General features: G+C 39.5%; 1 protein-coding gene across 5 annotated transcripts in view; it reads right to left on the minus strand.

Moving 5' to 3' along the window:
* The window catches only part of fam13a (family with sequence similarity 13 member A), an 80,472-nt gene that overhangs the window by 35,383 nt on the left and 20,279 nt on the right, over window positions 1–24,810 (minus strand). For all 5 annotated transcript variants that reach the window (XM_031276932.2, XM_031276931.2, XM_031276933.2 and 2 more), the window contains exons 8-9: window positions 22,452–22,681; window positions 14,213–14,254 (exon numbers count right to left, since the gene is read on the minus strand). In XM_031276932.2, coding sequence (XP_031132792.1) covers window positions 14,213–14,254; window positions 22,452–22,681 — 272 coding nt within the window. The remainder of the gene's footprint in view (window positions 1–14,212; window positions 14,255–22,451; window positions 22,682–24,810) is intronic.

The following is a 24,810-nucleotide window of genomic DNA, read 5'->3' on the forward strand; positions in this document are numbered from 1 at the left end:
GTTTTTACTGTCAGTGAATAGCACCGAGTGAAAGTCAATGTTTTCTTTATATCTAGTGACAGTGATCATGTCGTTAGTTCAGATAAGTACTGATAATCTAGCTAGATCTAGAAATAGAAGGCATCATGTTAGCTATGGGCTAACTTGCCAATGTTAAGCTTCGCTCCTACGAGATGGGTGGGTTTTTGTTAGCTACGTTACACACAAAGTTAACTGGCTATAGTTAGCCTGTGCTAGCGGAATTAGCTAATGTCGCGTAGCCAGCCAGCAGCTTTGGCAGTAGTTCTGGCGAGCTAACCACGACAGCTAACACATCCACAAGCGTCTCTATTTCAAACATCACTGCAGATTGACTGCTTTTAGCAGCAGAGGTTGATTGTGGGCGACAATACTGTCGTGGTTAGCCTACCGAAACTACTGCTGATTGCCGAAGTTGCTGGCTGGTTATGCAACGTTAGCTAATTCCGCTAGCATACAGGCTAACTATAGCCAGTTGGCTTTGTATGTAGCTAACAAAAACCCACCCATCTCGTAGGAGCAAAGCTTAACATTTCATTCAATAAAATGATGGTACAAAAGGAGCACTAACGCAACATGTCTTATGTTGACAACGTGGACGCAGATATAGGAAACTCCGAAGGCAGTCGTAATATTTACCTAGCTAGCAGTCTAGGCTAACGCTGTTGCGCTAACGTTAGCAAACGTCGGCGTAGCTAGCTGTCTAAACTTGTGAAAAGCCGAACAGCATCCCCGTCCAAGCTGTGTTTCACTTTCCCTCCAATATTATTATACACATAATAAAGACACATGGACTCGGTCGAGACCAAAAGCCATATTTTGCAACACCAGTGGTAGAGACGAGCCCATAGACAGTGAACAGAGACGGGGCTTTCGTCTGTCGTCTCCCCAACGTGACGTAATGCAATGCATTGTGGGGGGAAAAGAGAATCATTGCAAACCGCTGTAAAATAGTACTACTTTTTCGTATTTTATTCCGTTTTGTGATATCCATTGTATTTGATGTTGTTGGGTAACAGTTTAAATGTTTATTACCAACAAGCAAATTGCACAAATTCATTAGAAAATAAACCCTGCAACATGGGCTTTAAGTACAATGATCCCCTTACCCCCACCGATACATTTCTGGAAGAAACTCAATATCTTAATTCGGCAGTATATTTGGAATAATAAACAACCTAGGCTTAAATACTTTACCCTGCAACATACCACAAACACGGGAGGTTTGGCCTACCCCAACCTTAAAGTGTATCACAGAGCCTTTCAGCTACGGGCCCAGACACAGAGGCAGAAAGGCAGTTGGGCTGATCAGTCTCCCCAAATTGGTCAAAAAAGTGCCTCAGAACACACCAAAGCGACGAGACGTAATACATCTCCATAACAGCAGGCGGCGCTAATCTGTATTGTCGCCCAAAAATGAAAACCGGCAGCTGATTGGACGAACGCGTCACGTGGGTCTTGTTTCTCTGGAAATTCAAAGACAGACTGTCATGGCGGCTTGTTCAGAATACAGTCTCAAATTGTACTAAAATAGTTCACCGAAACATGTTTCTGAAAACATTTTAAGCGAGAAATAGGCCATGCAGTTGCTGAATCTGTCTTCATTTCAGATCAACAAAGGTCAGTTTAAAAGATTTTTGTCAGATTTTGAGAGACTCTAGTCACGCTCATTCCATTCCCCGTTTCCGGGTTAGCACTCTACCAATCAGATAGGTCATTTAAGTCTGACTGCCAGCAGTGCCCGCCCCGCCGATTATACATGTCAAATCGGCCAAAATGAAAGACGACGGCCCCTCGGACGGACGACGGCACGGAACACACCGAACAGACTCGAGTCACTGACCTCACCAGACTGTCCAACGGCCGATTATCGGCTCTGTGTGTCCGGGCCTTTAGAGTGTGGATGGACCCCTCATCTACAGTTCCATGGAGAGAAATAGAGCAAAACCTCACTGGAAGTCTAAGACTGCAAGACCTTGCCTTTGCAGGTGTGTGTCCAAAAAAGTGTATGCGAGCCTATGGCTCTATTATCACCAGCACATTGACCAACTTTAAACAGGTGGAGGAGCAACTGAGCTACACCAATAAGTGGCATTTGAACACCGCAATTTGGCAGAATACACACTTAATGTCTGGTAACAAACCCTTTGCTTGTGCGCAGTGGAGTGACAGAGGCATTTATACTGTAAACCAGCTATTCAATGAAAAAGGTATGTTGAGTTTTGAAGACCTGAGAGCTAGTTTTGAGGTCCCCAAGACATCCTTCTTCTTGTATCTGCGCTTAAGATCAGCCCTAAAATGCTATGGAGTGCCATGGGGAAACAGTCTTGAGCCACACGGATTAGCGTACAAGATCTACGCTAAACTGATGCAAGTATTTGTAGGAGAACTCCCAATAGCAAGGAAATGAGAGCGAGAGCTGAGCCCTGAGGGGAACGCAATTAATTGGGAGACAGTTTGGGACAACATTTTCCATTGTTCCAAGAATCCAAATCACCAGCGGGTGGGGGGGTGGAAGGTGGGAGAGGGTTTTTGTTCTTGTTCAATTGTATTTGTCTGTTCTGTATGTTAAAAATAGGGCTGTCAAAATAACGCGTTAATTTCAATTAATTAATCTGAGAAAAAATAACGCGTAAAAAAAAATAATGCAGATTAATCTATTCCATATTGACGTTTGACCCGGAGCCGTTCTAGCCACCATTGGACTGTAAAATGAAGGAGGGAGGCGAGAATGTGCTGCCTGGATCATTGATTGGAACATTTACTTGTAAAAATCTTCTTCCTGCCAACCCTGGCTACCAAAATCTGGTGCCACTGATATGTCTGCACTTCTCTCTGATGCTCTGAAGACGATGCAGGTAACACAAACACCGCTGCACGTGATGCTAGTTAACACTATACTCGACAGCAGCTAACGTTAGCCTACCGCTAGCTAGTAGCTGGATTAAAAACGGTTAAAATGCTGACAGCTAACGCTGAACGGTGTAAAGTTTGACTGTGTCTGCAGCTGGCGCTGCCGTCGGAGAAACAGAGACGGTGCGTTCAATGAAACTGGTAAACTACAGCCTCGTGGTGCATTTGAAGTTATTGTAAATGTCCATTTCCCATCTGGTGGTTGTTTTTGTCGTTCAACAGCAATTTACTAGTGAAATAAGTTATTGTTATTGTTATACATTATTATTAAATCATTTAATTTTGACCATATGGCCTTAGCAATAAACAAGCCGTTCTTTAATGTCATCAACTGTTGTTTAGTACCCTTTTTTTTCTTTTCTTTTTTTCGGTTCAGGCACCGTTAATTATGTATGCGATTAATTTCGATGAATTAATCACAGAGTATGTAATTAATTAGATTACATTTTTAATTGATTGACAGCCCTAGTTAAAAAATATAAAAACAATAAAAAGTTGATCTAAAAAAAAAAAAAATTATCTTTGATCAGTATACTGTATATCCTTTAAGGCCCACATAGAACAAACTTTAAGAGCCGCCTTTTTTCCACCTGCATAATATTGCAAAAATTAGGCACATCCTGTCTCAAAACGGTGCAGAAAAACTAGTCCATGCATTTGATACTTCGAGGCTGGACTATTGTAATTCCTTACTATTAGGTTGCTCTAATACAGTAAGTCTCTTAGACTCTTCAGTTGATCCAGAATGCTGCAGCACGTGTACTCACAAAAACTAGGAAAAGATATCATATTTCTCCTGTATTAGCTTCTCTGCATTGGTTTCCTGTAAAATTCAGAATTGAATTTAAAATCCTTCTCCTGATCTACAAAGCTCTTAATCTCATATTTTAATGAGCTCATAGTACCCTATTGCCCTACTAGAACACTGCGCTCCCAGAATGCAAAGTTACTTGTGGTTCCTAGAGTCTCCAAAAGTAGAATGGGAGCCAGAGCCTTCAGCTCTCAGGCTCCTCTCCACCTCTTCCATTATACCCAGTGCTATAATTATTATCAGCCATATTTCTGTATATCTCTCTCCCCCAACCGGTCGCGTCAGATAGCCTCCCACCAAGAGCCAGGTTCTGTCTGAAGTTTCTGCCTGTTAAAAGGAAGTTTTTTCCTGCCGCTGTCACACCAAATGCATGCTCTTGGGGGAATTGTCGGGTCTCTCTAAATTATAGAGTGTGGTCTAGACCTACTCTATCTGTAAAGTATCCTGAGACAACTTACATGGAGGATGTAGAAGGGTGACCTGAAGAAATCTTCCATAAACAGTGGTGTTGACAGTAATAGCACAGCTTTCACTGATCATGCACTGATAAAGGGAGAGATAATAACATATTGATGGTACGCTGTGAAGGTGACTGTGGTGAACCTGTGTTAAATGGCACGTACATGCATTGACATCATCAAAGTTGTAAGCAGGGATAGGGAATCAGATAAAAGATGGCAGGCCCCAACTGTGTGATAACCAGATGATCATTTTGATGAGCTTAACAAATTCAAATCATAAACATGGGGCTGTAAATGTCTGCTACTTTTTTATTGGCAGTTTTAACATCGGTGCTCATGACTTGAAAGATCCTTCACTTTGAGTTCATTTTCATTTATTAAAACAGTTGGAAAGTAAAGAGGTAGACAGAAGAGTGAAAGTTAGCTCACAGGTGCTCCAGTGGCAGCAGACTAATCCGCTTGATTATCTCTGGGAACAGCAGGAACAATATTAGCCCACTACCTAATAATAGACTTGGCACTGAACTCAACAGGTTAAAGCAACAGAAAACAGTTTAATGGCTTACTAATGTTGATTTGACCTTAGATCTTAGTGATTTCAAATGTCCGAGGTATGGGCCGGGGGCAAGAGCAGTGGACACATTAAGCGCTAAAATATGACAGAAGTTTCAAGATCTGTCCTTAACTTTTGAGAACCGTCCTCGATGCTGCAATCTGCTCCTGATATAAAAGTGATGAGAGTGAATTATATAAATGGAATATGTTCCAGGGAAGGATGGTTATCAGACTTCGAGAAATGGACCATGCCCTATGTTGCAATTTTAGAAATGACACTGTGACGGTAAAAGGCAGTGTTTCCCAAACCTTTTGATTTATGACCAATTAAAACAAAGCACTGTCTACTCCTAACTCCTCCTTGTCCCAGGTTATAGCCTTTTATGTGGATTTTTACTTCTCTGTTTGTTTAATTAAAATGATTTTAGAGTGGTAAATATAGCCATATTTCATGAGACTAGTAAAAGAAATATAGACAATTTCATACACATTTTTTCTAGATCTTTAATCATCTTGTGACCCATCAGATTTATCTTGGGGCCCTAGGAAAACTGGCCTTTTGTTGGGAACGTTTGGGGTTGTTGGGGTTTAAAACTGGATTATTTGTTGAAGTTTATTGAGAACTACTGACAACCAGAGTATGTTGTTTTTTTGGATACCTTTGATTCTGATAAAAATGTGAAATGGATTCTTTGGACCATTTTTATGTGTTTGAACCATTTCCTCTACTTAAAAACACTGTATGGAAACAAGATTTGTGGGTAAAAGTTCTCAGAAATGAAGAGTGAAGTCACCTGATATGGTGTTCTGGACTGTAAATAATTTTCATGACATCCTGAAATACACTCTACTCTGTTCAGGCACAAATCTACTGTCCATTTCTTATACATCTGCTTGGCCTGCATTTAGGATGTTAATGATATAAACAGCTGAGTGTGACAGCTGTTAGTGTCAAATGTGAAACATTTGGTAATTAAATATCTCTGTGCAGCCATCATCGTCCCAAATAGCCTGCGGGTTGGCAGACTTGGCACAGTGTAGACAAAGGAAGGGACATCACTGCCTGGAAAGAACCACCGACTTAGTTTTAACTAAACATCTAACCGTGTGAAACCACTCTGGTATGAGACAGTATTGTTGCCTTGTGTGCAAAGTATGAGTCATGAACTACTGGCATAAGGGACCATAAGGCAAAAGGGATGAGTCACTGCATCAGAAACATAACGGAAATATCATATCGGGGAAAAGTTAGGACAATTCCAAGGGCCCATGACTGACAGGAGCCCCAAAAAATAGGTAAAAACTAATATAAAATTATTAAACCATTATCATTCAGTGTACATAGTTCAAATAAAATAATAAAATTAATTATCTCTTTGTTTTTACTTGTTTTTGGCAGTAAAAGTTAAATATCCCCATTGACCAAAAAGTAAACATCCATATTGACCGACCACCCCCCTGTATCTGCATGAAATGGTTTGGTTCTGCCTTAGCGCAGTGACGGTGTTTAGTTGCAGTCAGTAGATGCGCCAGAACTACAGTGACCACAATGTTGCAAAGTAACGTTAAATCAAAATCTGGTTTTCAAAAAAGTAAAGAGAGAAAAGAGAGAGAGGAAAGACAAAGGAAAGAGTGTCAAACTGTAACCCAGTTTTTCACCAAGAAAGGTGGGTAGCCTATGGAGGGTTTTCACGACGCGTCATCAGACCTGAAGTCGCTATGTTGGAGGTACTCCGCATCACAACAAAGCACAGGCACTGAAGTAGATCCCGAACGGCGTCAAGGAAAATGGTTAATTATTGCCGTGTTTTAGGTTGTACCAATAGGTCAGACCAAGAAAAACATTTGGAATATTATCGACTTCCAAAGGTTATTAAAAACCAGGGAGAGGAATGCCAGAAGTTATCAGAGGAAAGGAGGCGCTTGTGGTTGGCAAAGCTCAACCAGGATTTACGAGGGAAAAATCTCTTGTTCGGTCTTTGAAATGAAAAAAAAACGATTGAGAGTCACTTGGCTACACCTTGAGTATCGCAATTATATCATACAGTTAAGGTTAGATTGATTAAAGACGTTATTGCATTACTTACTTTGGCCTTCACAACACATTGGTCGTTAATGACTTGGTACTGCGTCTCCCTCACCCATCCACACACCATCTGGTTATAAGCCTCCAAACTTTTGTAGGATTTAAGGTCTTCCGCTGTGTATGGGCTCGGCGAGAAAACCAGGTAGTTGGCTATATTGGGATATGCAACTGAAGGAAGAATCACCGGGTCGCCATGGATCCAAGAAGAGGGAGCCAACTTGTAGCACCGCCAATAAACTGTAATTTCTCAAAATATCGCGCCTTTTTTTGTGGTCCAAGTCCTTCCATGCCTTTGCATCTTGGACGCGTTTTGATGAGCTTTTCTGTTGTTTAGACATAAAGTATTAAAGTATCCAAAGTGCACAATACTACATTACTCCATTCAGTTGTTTACACCGAGTGCCTCCAGTATGGCCGTGCATCCAGGTTACCGCCCAGAACGTGACGTCGGTGAAAACCCTCTATAGTCTGTGAGTGGTATTAACCTGTTGGCTTAATGTCCATAGTGAAATAAGCTAGGTAGCTACAGACTAGTGTTAGAATTTTCCATTTTGTCAAATTTTACAATAAAAATACATTGAGACTGTAAAAGATGGCCTTCAGCACATTTTTTATGGTTGTTTTTAATCTTCCATCAAATAGTGAACTGCATACTAGACTTGCATGCATGTACAAATCACCACCAGTAAATACTGTGCTAGTACTAGTATTGAACTACAAGAAGCAAGACAATTGCAAGCCTTTAATTAGAGTTATGCAAAGCTTTTGATGGGACAGTTAGGTCCTAGAGATGTGGTGACAACAGCTGTGCAGAGGGGGCCCAATTTGATTTTTTGTCATGGGGCCCAAAATTCCTGGCGGCGCCCCTGCCCAAAGGCACCAGAATGTTTAGATAAGGTGTTGGAAATGTTAGACTTAGGACGGCCAATTACTTCATGTCCTATGGTCCTGTAATAAGGTTCACGAATTTTGGACCGGGATACATGACAACCTATGTCAGATTGCAGAGACCCAGGTTTCATTCAGCCCAAGATTATTTGTTTTGGGAGATGGGTCAATCCTTAGCGGGATGGATAAGCACATAAAATGGGAAAAGTACCTGAGCATTCTGGAGGGCTCCTAAAAAGCTTTGTGATGGGGAGAGATGTGTATGATGGGCTTATGGTGTTGTCATTTATACACATTTGTTTGGTTTCTATTATTCTATTTTGTTACTATTTTGTTGAATGGTCTGGAATATTGTAGTCAGTGTCATCTTTTCTTGATTTTTGTCTGGGTGGGTGGTGATAACGGAAGGGGGGGGATTTGTTCATGTTGTGAATTGTAGGTTTTGTATTTTGTAAAAAAGTAAATAATAAAAAAATGTTAAATCACAAAAAATATATAAACTCATGCCACCAACAACATTCTAATGTTGCAACACAATGTCTGATTTTATTCCCCAGCTGTAAAAACGTTTTAGAGCTATAAAGTTCTAGAAATCAAATCTCTTCCTGTCTTTTTATTGTCGCTGTCAGCTATAGCATGAGTGTTTAAACTTGAAACAAACTTGCAACTGTTTGTTTAAGGTACAGTATAGGGATGACAATGATCCAACCTTACCCTTGAAAAGGAATACAAGGAATACAGACAGTTGTTTGGTCAAGGTCTGCTGCAGTCACATGTGAGTATGAACTTTGAACTTAGATCGAAGCCGATGCAGTGAGTACTACCAGGAAGGTTTACACAACACAAATCACATACATAGAGGCAAGTTATTTGTATAACAGCTTTCAAAATCAAGTTGATTCAAACTGCTTTACATAAGACAGAAAGGCATTTAGAAAAGATATAGATAGATATAGGAATAGAAGAGGCTTGAGAATGGAGCCTTGGGAAACTCCATACGTCATTTCTATACGCTCAGATGTTTAATTACTGATCGATACAAGTGTCCTTCAAATAGGATTCAAACCAATTTAGCAATATGCCAGAAAGTGCTACCCAGTCTTCCAGTCTATCTAGTAATATGTTGTGTTGTTGTTTAGCAATAAGACCTAATGATACAAAGACTGAAACCTCTCAACTGTCTGTTAAAGTGGATGTCATTCAAGACCTTGACAAAAGCAGTCTCTGTGTTGTGTAGTAGTCAAAATCCTGACTGGAAAACATCAAATAATTCTTTAGGGCCTACAGTAGAATGCGTCAAGCTGATGAGGAACATCCTTTTCATTTACTTTACTTAAAAATGGGTCTGTAATTGTTCATTAGTGAGTTGTCTGGAATATTCTTTTTTAAGAGTGGCTTAATAACTGCAGGGCCTGAGAGAAAGCCGGAGAGAAGTGAAGTGTTGACTATTTGCAGAATATCTGATGCCATGCAGTTAAAAACTTTTTTGAGCCTGTAGGGAGAATATCAAGGTAGCAGGAGGATTACTCTTTTATTCATATTTACCAGCATGGTATTTCTCTCTGGTGCTTTTCTCTTACCAGAGACTACCTTTACCTTTGTGGGGGCAATGGAATCAATGCCATGTATATTATTTAATAAGTATCTACAAGATCAGGAAACCAGAAATAGGAAAGCAAGGTCCATAAGAAGAGCCTGTGGGGGTCACTGTATAAGGCAGGAGGTCCACTACCAACGGCCGAAAGAAAATGGCTATTGTGGGGACAGGGCAAGTCATTTTCTTTCCTGTCTGTGTTGATGACTGGCAGATTTGCTTGGTGTTGATTTGATTACTGGTGATTTTATATGCAGCATCCATTAACATCACATTAAATTAATCTCTGATCTTAATTTGTTTGAGGGGAGATGGGAGGACACTAATTAGGAAAACTTTTGGTGACCTTGTTGACCTTATCAGTCTCATCAGTCCGGGCAAAAGTAAGCTGTTCCCTCATTTTGTCGTCTTCGTTATAAGCAAGCTTGGTGTTTCAGAATGTGCTTGGTTGGGGCGGAGGCAGATGACGTGACAGTGACTAGAGGGTGAATTTAATGCCAGCGCTAACCAGCACTTCAAATGTATCAGTAAAGGGGTGAAGAAGGGGAGAGTGAAGGCAGGAGGAATTAGGAGATGCTGGACATTGAGGCTGTGATGTTTTGTCTTCGTGGCATTGAGGCTATTGTGTGTCCAGGTGCGCAACCTTAGGTCTGGCTGATGGGTGTTGCATACTGAATCAAAAATGGTCCATCAGTGCTTTTACTCCAGATCTGCTCGAGTGGAGGCCATCTGCCCTGAAAAGATGCCTTCCTCAGAACAGATTGAAGACGTAGTTGATCCCTTTCAGACTGCAGGTTTGGCAGGTAATTTGCCCTGTAGACACTGGCAGTGGTCCACTAATAAAAAAAAATGGGTTTCCAGACAACTAAAAATGTCAATGTAATCCTGCTGTAGCACTTCCGACTGCTCTTTCTCATGCGTGTTTACCAGTTGAGGAATTTTCTCTTTTATGTCACAGACCATAGTATCTAAGAAGCAGTATGTTTCAATGGTCTTACGCGCCACCTCCTACAACCAGTTACAAGTTTAATCGTCTCTTTAGCTGTTTTTTCCCTTTTTACTCAAAATGAGACTTCTGTTGGCTGGCACTCTTCATCGCCACTTCTGTCTCATTGAGACTTTTTAATGGTTCAAACCTGTTTTCCAGTTGTAATGTCAGGGTTTACTGGGGTCTGCGTTTATGTCCACCTCTGGGTGTCCGCTGTATCCATACATTTTGCCCTCTGTACATTCTTGCACATATCTTTAGGTTTGGCAGCCAGATTGCGTTATTCCTTCAAGCAATATAATGTTTAATATTCAACTTCTTTGACAGACTTTTTGAATTTGTGACAATTTACAAATCAGCAGCTTTTCTTTGTTTCAGTTTGATGGTGTCTGTAATATTTACTATATATAAAACTGTTAATTCAGGTCTGTAATGCAATGATAGGTCTGTAATGAAATGATAGGTCTGGTAGTATAATTGTACTATTTTTGTTACACTGTGTGTGATTTAAAAAAGCTAGCAGTGCAAGTCTTTGTTTTACAAAAGCTTAAAGTTTGCTTCATATAATTGCTTCATTGAGGACCTTCTAACTAAGAAAACTGCTACGCAAATAACAGAAAGCACTAAATAACATCTTTCTGTAGTGGTGTCTGTGTTGGGGCTTTAAAGTCAAGTGTTCTTTACAGCATAAAAAGCAAGGAGGAAACAACTCCAACGCCTCTAAAGCAGAAGCTTATACCAGTTAAATCCTGTGTACCTAGGGGCGTCCATTCAGATAATCCAGTATTACACCACAGTCAGATATTAGCCAGGAACTTTAGAGTCTTTGGTCAACACACACAGAAGAAAGGTATGCTTATTTATGATCCATTTTGACTGGGCTGAGGTTAAGCTCCCATGTGGCAGCCTGAGAGTCTTTGTATGTGAAGGAATGCAAGTAGACCTCAGCAGAGAGAGAGAAAGCTGTATGGCATGTCTGTGCGTATGTGACAAAGTACACAAAGGCCACAGAGTTAGTCATTGATGAACGTGAGCAAGAGAAATTAAAAGGAGGTGGAGACAGAGAGGTAAAGGGAGAGAGTAGTAAACAGAAAGTGTCAACAGACAGTCTTAGTCACTCAGAGATGACAGACTAGCACTGCAACTAATGCTTTCATTAGCAATTGATCTGTAGATAATGTTTTCTGTTAATGAAGTTACCTTTATTGTGTATAAAAGAACCCAAGACTAAATCTTCAAAGAGCTATTTTTTCCCACCCAACAGTCCAAAACTCACAAACATTAAGTTTACAATTACATAAAACAAAGAAATGCAGCAAATCCTCATATTTTAGAAGCTGAAAAAGCATGACTTGCAAAATGTGAGTAGTTTTATAAAATGTCATCTCCAGTTTACTGAGGAAGTATGCAGAGTAGAGAGATTATATAATGTATACAAAGAGATTATTTATCCCATACCACAGTAATATACTGTGTACATATTGTAAATAGCTGACTCTATGACTGACCACATGTTTAGGACTTGGATTAGTGCACTAGTTGGGACCTTTGACCTTCCGCCATGGATGAAAAGGATTTGTGTAATGTTACATTATAACTAAGAGACTAGTTGTTCGAGGCAAAGTTAATACGTTTTTTTTTCTGATATCCGGGTTTACTGCTGCTAGAAGAACATTTTGCAAAAACTATATTAACTGTATTAAAGACGGAGTACATGTTACCTGCGATTGTGCAACAACAATATTTAATCAGACTATGAAGAAGAAAGTTTTAATGTTTCAGCTTGGATGTCCAATGACTCATAAAGTGCATTTAAAGTTTTTTTTTTTTTTTTTTTAACTTTTGTCAGCTCTGAGTGCATTATCCCAGTTACTCTGACAATTATCCTGAGAAGCTTTTATTGTGTGTCTATTCCAGGGGCGTTTTCTAGGATTTGAGGAGGTTTGGGGCTTAGCCCGGACTCATTTAACTAAACTGAATGTAATGCAATACGGGGACTGGCTTGTCCAGCTTGTTCATAGCCAGTGCATGTTTATTTTAGCTGCCCAGTTTGTAGAGGTTAGTTAAATAGCACCAATATTTGCCCTAATCATAACTGGCCTGGCAACCCAAAAGCCAAGATTTTGTTTCCAAATTTGTGTGGGGACTTATGATGTTGGGGGTCTGGGCCCGGCCTGGTCTCTGAATGAGACGTTTATGGAAGTGGCTGTTCGCTGCTATACATCAGAGGTGGAAAACATAAACTACAGCAGAAATACACAGAGCTCATCTCTATTTTTACAGCGAGAGTGGACACTAAGCGACTCACAGGTCTGCTTCAGAGCTCCGTGTGTTTGAGTCTGAACCATAGACTGGAAACGTCACGGGAACTTCAAACAAAATCATTAGTATTGCGCTGCTAAACTTTGTGTTAATGGCATCAATGTATTGGACTGATTTGGCTATGATTCCTCCGAAAATTACACCTTTCACAGCTTTCCTCACGTAGAGACAGTTGCTAGGTGATAGCGACAAATACAACATGTTGGTCAGACCCCGCACGTAGTTGCCCGTTCTATTCGCCTTGGAAATATATACTGGACAAAGTTACAGTTCTACCATTAGTTCTACAAAAAAAATGTAAGAACTGCGAGTGCCTTGGAAAACACTTGTTTTCTTTATTTGCATGCGCCATTCTGGGGCTTTTTTATTCCATTATACTTATTTTTGTAAAAAAAAAAAAAAAAAAAAGAGAGAGAAAGAGAGGGCAAGAGATCCGGGGCGATTCATAAAACATTCGGGGCTGTAGCCGGGGACGCTCAGGTCTAACGACGCCTCTGGTCTATTCAGTTATTTTTAGAAAAAAGCAATAAAAAGGCTTGATCACACAAACAGCCGCCCTGGAGCCATATCAGGTCTCAGGTCAGCAAAAAACACTCCAGTCAAAATGTGCCAACTCCAAATGACAAACTGAAGAACCAGCCGTTAACACTGACTGGACAAGCTGCTGAGTTTTTAAGGGCTTTAGGTCAACATACACTGAGGGCTAAATGGGAAACGATGACAGTAGGGTCATTGATGATTAACAGCTGATTATCATGTAGGTGTGGTCTGGTTGTACTGGAACCTTATCACCTGCATGTGTAAAAACATGAGGTTTACAGCATGTTGTATAAATGTATTGACATTTCATTCACTTGTAATGGGTTCATTTTTACTTCCACTTTGGCTCTAACGGCAATATATTAAATACATAAAACATATTAAATATTGGTTTGATGTAGTCAAATATTATTAAGGCTGCAACTAACAATTATTTTCATTATCGATTCATTACAAATTATCTTTTTAATTAATCATTAAGTCTTTTAATGGCAAAAAACACTGAAAAATCCCCACTGGAAAAACCCAAATATATTTATTTTATAATGACACAACGAAAACCAGCAAATCCTCTCATTTGAGAGCCAGGAACTAGAAAATATTTGGCACTTGTTAACTAACAAACACTTTGTTTGAAAAATGATTAAAACGATTAATCACTGATTAATCAATTATCAAAATAGTTGCCAACAAATCATTTCAGCTCCAGTTATTAGCCTATTCTTCCTACACTGTTCAATGATCTTTTGGTGATGACACACCAAGGAGATCGCCAGCTGTCAAATTATTGGAATATCTATTTTTGCACATTATGTCCATAAGAGGGCAAACGTACACTGAGATACATAATTACTGGTATAGGAATATTTATTTCAACATAAACATAAGTAAACCTTTCCCTCTAACTGGAGTTTCTATTGTTTCTGATGATAATGCACTTAGACAGCACACAGACACATCCCCCACTCCTCCAGCCCAAAGCAACATACTCTCATCCTGTTCTGTCATCTTTCTAACACACAGAGTGGAGGCCTACCTTAAGTAGAAAGGAGATATTGGCCTGTCTTCTTCTTGGGAGCTGAAATATAAAAAACAAAAAACAAAATTAATGAGCTTGCAGGGTGTGGCTATGAAGCGCTACGGCAGAAAAACATTAAGCTCCCCCCCACATCACTACATGTCAGTGGGGCATGTCAGTGGGGCATAAAGCTGGCTTTTGTCAGCAGAATAATAGCCATGCAGTGCAACAGATCAGTGCTTTTGTGGAACTTGTCTCTGGTAATTATTATGAACCAAAAGAGAAATGGGTGCTGCTCTAGAATATAGGCTGGCTGCTGCCACTGGATGTATGCCAGCAACACATGATGAAATTATGCAACGATAAGAGGAACTCAGTGTTTGCACTGAATGTTAAGGTTGCTCAACTATTTAATATCCTGGCACTTACAAGCTGAACATTTCATAATCACCAAGTCTTGTTTGCCTAAGCAGAGTTGAATAATTTATTATTTTCTTTATAGTCAAAGCAGAAAGAAATCACTGCAACCAAAACCCTGAACTTTTAGACCTTGTATCACATAAAGAAGTCAAGGTTGTCTTTATATTTTGTTTTATTTAATTCACTGTGAGCCATTTATTTACTGTTAAATTAATTAAAGGTTTGCTACAGTGACACTTAACTTTATATTAAATTAAAAACTTAAAATCAACCAAATTTGTGTTTTGTTTTAAGCATTTTAACCAAATTAGACATGAATCTTCACATTGCATTGTTCAACATGTCACAAAAGGAAAAGCACAGGAGTAAAAAAAAATAGATGAATTCCATTTAGCTACTTCAGTTTTAGTGTTGTAATATTGTGCATGCTGGCTCACTGTCACACTGCCATGGCTTACTGGGACACTTGAATAGAGCAGCAGAGCCATCGTTAATGTTATTAGTAACACCTGTGCTTTCCCAACTCTGACAAGTCAAAATGTCTGATTGTAAAAGGGCCCATATTTTTTCTGTAGAAGACATAACAATGTCACTATTCATCACTTTAAACTCCTATTGGGACTTTATTTGGATGTACAAGTGTGAAAAACGAACACGTCGGGACAACATGAATTCTCAGTAACCTCATTTTAAAAATATGCAACAGAAAGTATTTGGACAAAAGGTCATGTTACATTTTTTTTTTTTTACAAACCATCTACAGCAGGTACAACATTTTTTTCCTTTTAACTGCTCAACTGAGTATTTACATTATCATTTTTAAATGACAGAATGACAGTGACTGACGGAGTATGCAGAACACTTCGCTCATCAATAGAGCTGAAAACAATTAGGCCATTTGTCATCGATTCGATCATTGACAGAAAAATAATCAGCAGCTATTTGGATATATGATTAATTAGACTATTTTAAAACACTTTTTACTTTTCAAAACAAGGAATGTGATGACATCACGTTGGGCTTTAGAAAATTGTGATGGGCATTTGTCACAGCTTTTACAGACATTTTATTTAAAAAAAGAGATGATGAATCCAAAAAATAATCGGCAGATTAATTAATAATACAATTTGTTGCAGCTGCTACTTAACACTAAGTGATTTATATCCAATCTTCTAAATAATGACATCATGACTAACAGCAAGATTATCTTTTGTTTTCGTCCCTACTGTAAACAAAATGTTTCCTGTCCTCTATACTATATACAGTTCAGCAGAAGCCAAAAAGGAGTAGGCACACAATATTGTTGATATCCAATAGAGCAGCAAGAATATTTTGTTTTCCTGGTTTAGTTTTAATGTTTTAAAGAGAGACAGATAGTAGACAACATCAAACTGAAACAATTTCCTATATGAGATAACTAGGCCTACTGTGTTATTGTAACAGCTTGATCGCAGGTTGTAAACATGTTGAGTCTCAGATGTTATAAGAGTTGTTATTGAGTGGAGTTATTAAGTGAATGTTTGGTTGTTGGTTGTGTTTTGGTACGTGACGTACCATCAAGTGGCTAAGGGCGCAGGCGTGTCGAGGGGAGGGAAAACCTCTTTGGCCATTCGGGCAGCAACTCAGCAAGTTCAAAACAAAGGATTTAGGTTTCAAGTCAGACAGGAATCAAAATGGGCCAAAGTTCGTTGAACTTTCTCAAATGACACAATGTTCAGGAAATGTGCTTGTTTTAGAGGCAAGTGTGGTTCACCACAAAAACCTGCACATTCTTTAAGAGCCTCAGAGGTGAATGTTTTTTCTTCCCACCCCATGTTCTTAACTGGTGTTACACAGTCTGGCAAGCGTATTAAAATAATATGGGCCGTCACTGATGTCGTGAATTGCAAAAGCGGAAATCCTGCTTACCCACTACCTTACTAAGGGGATAACAAAAAGCTTTGTAGGGGCACTCAGAAAAAGGCCTGATCCCTCTGGGGCAAACGGAAATCTACCAATGACAAGGTGGTCATTCTGGACACTTTAAAAAAAATAAATGTAGACAAAGGTAGTCTGGCTTAGTGGATGCTGGTCACTTGCTCCCTCCGCCCTGCCGTACCTTTTCCAAAATCCCTCTATAACAGGCAACAACAACACTCGCTGAAGTCTAATTAAAGTTATTCTCTCAGATGTGAACAACATTTTTCACAACACTTTTGGAGGTGCCATTTACTATGTCTATTGCCAATTACAGTTGTGATTAGTTGTACGTTAAATCAATTTTTACACAATTTTTACACTTTGCTCAAAAATAGTTTAGGTGAAGCTATTCTTTGAGTTGGTGCTACAAACACATTCTTAGAATACCGCAGAGCACAAACTATGTAGTGGTCAAGACCTAAAGTATTTGTTGGATACGCCTGGCTAAGCTGTGCTTGGTGTATGCTCATTCTATCAGAGATTTAAAAAATTATGATAATAAATAAATTTGACATAGCAGTGTGTTTCATACCAAAAATACCTGTGCCACGTTCAGCCCCGACAAATGTAGCAACAGGTTTGTTTTAAACTGTGTTGTGTACGCAGAAGCGTTCTGCCTTTTTAAAACCACGAGTATACAAACACGTCTCTGCTGATTGTCACACCTGTGACAAAGACAATAAACGAGAGACACACCCAGCAAACGAGAGAAAACATAACTCAAAGCCATTGCACACCATTTCACACCGTTCTGAGGTAACATGTCATTCAACCAGAAAACCGTAGCAACCACTTTAAGGTTGAATGTGCCCCTGATGTCAACTCACCTACCGTAGTTTTGCATAAAAACGGTAGCATCACCACGACCTTAGCAGTGGCTAAAATAATTCCACATACTTAATACAATTCAGATTGTATCTAACAAATGTCTTCATGTCAAATAATGTATTTCATTTTATGTATTATATCATTTTATTTTCAATAATCGTTTGTCAGAACATTTTGAAAAGAAACCATCTACGAACCAGTGATATTTTGGCATTCATGCTTAACAAATTTGTTAAACAATTATCCAAATTGTGGTCAACTAATCGAGGTAAAAAGTCTTTTCAGCACTAGCTAAAATACAGAGCCTAGATGATTTTGACGACTGACTTTGTAGCACCTAGCAGTTATCCTTTCCCCTGATTTTTAGACCAGGTATCTGACCTAATGTCAGCTCTGTCACCGAACTTGAACATCAAACTTAGTATCTAGAACGTCGTCTTTGAAACAGTTTGCCACGTATCAAAAGAGGCTTCAGCTCTCCCGACTGGTAGGGAGTGTCAGGCATGAGAAAACAGAAGAAGACCTGCGAATATCTTAAAGAATAAAACAGCAAATCTGGTCGGCTTTGACTTAGTATGTCTAGATATCCTGTGACCTGGTTGACTGACACTACTCATAGACCTAAATTCTTAGTACAATTAGGGGTAGGGCAGCCCGATTTGAGGAAAATAGTGCTATCCAATAACGTTGTTGAATATCGCAATAACAATATTACTGGTGATAAATAAACATATTAAAGTGTACTCACTTCTGCCTTTCTGCTCCTTTAGGTAAACTGCTCAAATACAACAAATTGCTTGTTGAATTAAAATGAAACTAAACACAAAAGGCACCAGCGAAAAAAGAATGATAGTTAACTTTTAAAGTGCAGTTTTCTACTAATACTCTCTTTCAACTAACTCAAAATATCCCTGAGTGCAATATCACAGTCTTTTGCAATGTGTTTATCGCGCACGTTGACATAGCCATTATAATAATAAAAAAAAAACGGTGTGTTGTGCAGCCCTAATTAGGGCTCAATGTCCTGTAAGAGATTTAGAAAAATGCACTTACATCAAAAGTGCAGGAAAACCAGTTTGATCCAGCCAGCAGGTTCCTGTTTTAAATATGTGCTGTCAGGCTTTTAGGCTGATGGATGAGATTTCCTGACAGGCGGCCAACAATGCCGTTATACCCACAGGGAACCAGCACTCACACCACACTGCAATGTTCTTCACCCCCACCTATTTCCAATGGGCTTCTAAGAAACCCTATGGTTACATCACAAGATTTAGTGAACCATGGCAACTCAACACAAAAGCCATATGGATCCCCTACGTGCACCAACGCAATGCTGAGAACAGAATAAGTTCACATGACGCTGCTATGTGACCTGTGTGGTGAACAAGACTGGTGTCATATTTCAGGTACAGGTGAGAGCATTGGGGCATACAGAATTATTGGATTATTGTATTTGATAAAGAGAAGGCAACATTTTTACATGTTTAACATGGTCAGATGTAAGACTCATGCTCTGATACAGTACAGTGGTCAAAATGTGGATACATGAGAAGATCTAAAAGTGTAGCTAATAATAGGAATGTCTGAGAATGATGATTTGATTTCCAGCGGGTGCTGAATCAGACCTAAGCACGGACCAACTCAGGACGGGAGTAGCTCCTGGAAAGAAGGATACAGCGTGTCAAATCTAATACACGTGTCATCAGATGTGGCCCAGGTGGCAGAGCTGCAATATGTATATGCTGCACTATGCTCACACAGCTTTGCCTGCCACATACCTGTGGGAATTGAGAGCAAGCTGACAAGTAGGCATGAAAGTAGAGTGCGGATCGGGCCGCATTTTTCTGTCCGAGCCCGGCCCGCGTCCAACAGGCATTAAGATATTTATGTCCGAGCCCGACCCGAGCCTGACACAGTTAAAATCCAATTTTTTTTTCTCATAGTAATGACACATATACGTTTGTGTGGAAAGCCCACATTTATTAAGCAACTGTAGGAAGGCATTCGGAAATGTCAACAGATGAGCGCATCAGCGCACACGGGGCAACAAGCGCACGTTAATAAGCTGTTTAATTTAAAATGTTCAATGCCTTATCGCGCTGATGTGAGCGAGCCCGACCTGAACATCATTTCTAAATATCTGTCTGAACCCGGCCCGGCCCGCCAGGTACCGCCGGGCTCGGTTTGGGTATCCATCCTCTACATGAAAGCAGCTACAGAAACAGCTACATAAATGAAAACACACTGAGTCCACATATGGAAAATGATTATATATTTGCTATGGCTTTATGCGTCAAAAATCACAGCTACTTAAAATTGGAACTTTTTTTTTTTTAACAGACTCATAAACCTTACTAATTTTTAACACTATTCACATATATGCTTTGTCTTTAATCATTTGAAAGCTCTAGTGTCTTTAATTCGTCAAACACTACTAGAGAGTATCGAAAGTCTTCTTGCATTGAAGATGGTCAAATCATTTAAGTCTTTTTGCAAACTGCAGGTGTCTATTAGTAAATACTAAATAGTTCAGAGCGCTGACGCACTTTACTGGGGACCCTTGCCACGCTGTCTGTACATCAGTCACCCAATGCGACCTGACAAGAAGGATTGTAGGGTGTGGGGAAAATCCACCATGAGATTTACTGGTATCCTGACATGGTGAGGAAAGCTGTTGCCACCTTGAAAGTATTCTATTTGCTACTTCATGTAGACAGGAACATCTGTTCCATTAAGAGGCGATGGTTGGCCTTGTTGATTTAACAGATTTTAAGTTAATTATCTTGGGGATAAATAGCTAGCAAGAAAAACCTATTGAGGTTGACATGATATTTGATTTTTGATAGTTATTGTAAACCTGTTAACCTATTTAATACTACTTGAATTTATCTGGATAATAAAAGTGATTATTACTGCCAGTGAAACTGAAAAAGTACATATTCTAAGATAAAAATTAGTGCTGTCAAACTTAAATCGCATTAATGTCACAGTTAACTCGCAATTAATCGCACATTTTTATCTATTCTAAATGTCCCTTGATTTCTTTTTGTCCCATTATTTTTTCTCATTTTAATGCCCTTATCAACATGGAAAAGTGGATCGGCTTGCTTTGTGCAAATGTTTTTTTAAGTTTGTTAGTTGTGGTATCCATGTGCTTTTGTCTGAAGCATAGACTGTTAATATTAATATACAGTCTATGGTCTGAAGTCATCCATTGTCGCCTCGCTTTGACGAGGGGGCGGAGAATTTGCATCAGCTGTGTGCTTGGCCATCAAGTGGTATTTCAGACTGGACGTGCTGCGATGATAGCTCAGTTCACAACGACAAAACACACAGATCACTTTGGTCTTGTCAATGGAACCATTTGGCAACTTTTTAAAAGTAAACTTTCCATTCAGAATCTTATTGGCATCATTTCGGCATCTCGCGCTCGCCATCCACTCAAAACGTAACGTAGGCCTACTACTCTTTGGCCGGCTTGCAAGCCCAAACAAGTGTGTGCAGCATGCCTGTTGTTTTGTTTCCGGTCTAGCCAGATCCGGTGTGGTGTTATAGTTTTTCTAACGTTACTAGTTGTTGCAACAGCATGTGAAAAAAACTACAAAGTTTGCTATGCCAAAAAGAACATTAATCTCGCGATAAAAAAATTGACGCCACTAAAATGAGTTTGCGTTAACACCGTTAATAACGCATTTAACTGACAACACTAATAAAAATACAAATTATATTTTAATATTTATAATTATTATATTTGAGATTTCACTAAGATTTGTAATTCAGTATACAGGTATGTTTGAGAGCACACCACTGTGCATTTCATACCAAACTTGTATGTAATGTGTTAATGGATCTGGTGCTGACACGGTTTCAAACTCTGATTAATGTCATACTAAAGGTCAGCGGTGTGGCAGCCAAGTCATCGTAGAGGCCAAAACAGCATCATCATTTCTCATCTTAGTGCTTCAACATCACACACTCGCTTTGCTCCACATTATATTTTGTAGTTTTTCCACTGAGACAAGTGCTATCGTCAGTAAAGTGGTGAGACTCAATGTCACTAATGTCAATATTTATAATTCAGGGAGCAAAATCACTCAAATGAAAACATACATCGTGGATAAACTGGATTTGGAGTGTGTGAGAAGATAAGCAGTATAGTAGTGACATTTTCAGCCAAACAGTGTAGGTGTGATCCCAGCCAAGGGTAGTGCTAGTCTAAACCTCCGGTCAAAGCAGCAAGAGCCCCAACAACAGACACAGCTGTGGCCTTGCTATAGGACTGAGGACACTCGACACCAAGTGGTTCCAGTTTCAGCTACTTATAATAGGCTTGTTTGCATGCCAAAGGCACATTGCCTCGTGGCTTAGGCTTTAGATCCCTGATCGCTGTCAACCCTCACCCTCGACTGATAGTCCTATGCAAACAGTAGTCATAACCTATTTACCACTGCTAGAATCCCCCACATTGGAACTGGACATCACAAAACGAAAGTAGAAATTATTTAATAGTTTAAAGTTATGTATGTAGCAGTAAGTTTTATTTTACAGCGGTCATAAAGGATCACGCTTACAGATAAATATGTGATCCAAATAAAAATATTTTAGTGCAGATAGACAGGAAAGGGAGGAAAGAGAAGGGATGACGACAGCAAAGGGACACGGGTCGGATTTGAACCCGGGCCGCCAAGGACCCCAATCCTAAAAAAACTTGAACTTGAAAAAAACTGCAGGAGTACCTGACTATATTCCACAGAGTAAGTAAATTCTATTTTTGGCACATAAGTGATACTGTATGTGTATAAAGTGCACATAAACAATCTATAAATATGATGTATTAATCTCTGACTATACTTTACACAGTATTTTATTTCATTTGTCACCATATATTTATGAACATCTACCATTATTACAGCTCTGAGCTCTATTTGTAAAAAAAAAAAAATGATTCGTAAAATAATTTCCATACAATTATTATTATCCCAATTCTGAAATTTGCAAGACATATCAGTTTGAAGACACAGGTGCATGCTCTTTGACCGGACACACTGACCTGCTGACTGCTTCCATGCTCCCAGAGGGGCTGACATGAAGGTGGCCGAGTGGCGAGGAAGTGTCTGGGGTGTCTTGGCAAGCTGTCTCCATTGGCTCTGGACAGGGGCTTCTCAGCTCTGAGGTCAGGGGCAAAATTATTGGTATGGAGAGGGACCTTGCATGGGGCAAGCCAGCAGAGCGGCTGGGCTGAGGGGGGTGAGTCATGCCGTCACTCTCTCCTTTCCTCACCTATTTTACACAGAGAAAGATAGAGAGAGATGCCAACAACAGGTGAGTCTCTTGACAGGAAATTTGAGACAGCATGAGAGGTAAATGATACTCACCTGCGAACATTTCTGCACAATCAAGCACATACACAACCGCATTTACAGAGAAACAGTGGAGCTTTCAATCGTTGCTCAGGTTACTACAAAACATGCATTCGAGGATCTACCGAGGTAAAGCAAAGAGCAATAAAAAACCCACACAAGAGGCAAAAAGGGAAAAAAAGAGGTTAGCTTGTAAAACTGTAAAGTTAGACTGATGTTTGTCTTACCGTGCTGACCCTGATTGGGTATAAACAGCATGAACCGCCGACTGTAGTGTAGGAGAAGAATCTTAACCTAATTGCAGCTACATTGTGAGTACCCTTCTGCATTTCTAACCAAGGAAGCCTGAGATAAGTGTTAAATAATTTGTCTCCCAGAGCTTTGTCTTAGTATATATGGAGAGGATTCTTATGCCTGCTAATGAACATTGAGGCCAAATAGCAGGCTGGCTGTGGTAAACAGAGTATGAAATGGGTCTGACGTCATTGGCCTAAGTATTGATAATGGTCAAAAACACCCACTGCTAAAAGAGGCTTGGCTCTACATAAACATCTGTCGGTCTGAATAAAAAGGCCTACTTTTTTTGTTGTTGCTTTAAGCCAATTATCAGCAGAACATTTCCATTTGGGGTTTGTACTAATTGGTTTGTAATGGGTTGTTCTAAAATCTATGGATGCTGCATCCATTTAGTCATTGGTGCACTTAATGGGCGAATCTTTGGGAACATGATTAGCTGCACAAGCTTCTTTAGCTAGACCTGGTATGGATTTTGCCCCTCGGGGCTTTGTTATTGATTAAGCTAAATTTGTTATTCACAGAAAACCAAAGAGAAACGAAAAACTGCTGCTGCCGTCTGGCAAACGACACAGAAGTATCCGCTGTCGTACCACCAGACGACGGAGCTGCTTCCTTCCTCAGGGTGTAAGACTCCTCAGCTCATCCTCTGTACCTCACCATAAAAAAAGTTTCTTTCTTTTCTTGTGTAGCATCCATGGACTACAACTTGCAAATTCGTTGTTCATCCCTGTGTTGTAGAATGACAATAAATTAACCTTAAATGAAGGGAGGGAAATGAAGGGGGAGCCGTCATGGAGACACCATGGGCAAGTCCCCATCCTAAAATGTTGTGATAATAAAGATGGTGCTGTCATCTTGGTTGGTCTATGTTGTTGAATTTTTCTTTTTATGTCTGTGCAATGTATGATGGTAGTTATGGTGAGTTAGAAAGTAGATATTTTGAGAACCACTGTATAGGGTATAATATTTCTCACTAGACACACTTAAAATGACACAGTGACATAGTATATATACTGACTATATATACTGAACAGTGAATGATTTCAGACACAGTCATGGAAACTCCAAAAAGAGCTAAGAATCAAACTGCAGGTCAGTTTCAATAGTGTTAACCACTGAACTGTCACGCTGCCTCCATTGCTGGCTCTCAGTTTCTGCCTATGCATAAAAAAGAGCTTAAACAGAGCCACAACAAGTGGGAGCTAAATAGGCCAGATGGCAAAGAAGGCTGACAGACCAAAATGAGGATATGACCTGGTTTCTAAATCATGGATTAACTACTACTTTGAAGGTTTGTAACTAAAATCGCTGAAAGACTGCAAACATTTTACTTTCTCTTTAATAATCTGCTACAATGAAAAGGCCGTTGTAGTTTAGCTGGCCTTAAAACAACATGTACCACTGTTAACAGACTCTATTCACTGAATAAAGCTCATTTCTTAGACATCTACTTTTTCAAAAATGTCTTTGCAATACGATCCATACCTGTTCTTTCTTGCACAACCACAACTACTTTCACTAGACTTTTCAAAATAGAGGTTGTTTGTATAAGCAGTTTTGCTCAAAGAGAGAAAAGCTCACATTTTGAAAAAATTCTAAAAACGCTTTTGTGATCCTTCTATAGCAACGGAAGGCTTTTTTGCAATGCTGTATTTATTCAACACAAGGACTTAATAATACTCTGCCAGTAATAACTGTGCCCCTTTTGGAGTATAAAGCTTGTGTATTGACATAAACATATCTATGTGTAAA

This window comes from Sander lucioperca, chromosome 4 (assembly GCF_008315115.2).
Source record: "Sander lucioperca isolate FBNREF2018 chromosome 4, SLUC_FBN_1.2, whole genome shotgun sequence".
Lineage (NCBI taxonomy): Eukaryota > Metazoa > Chordata > Actinopteri > Perciformes > Percidae > Sander > Sander lucioperca.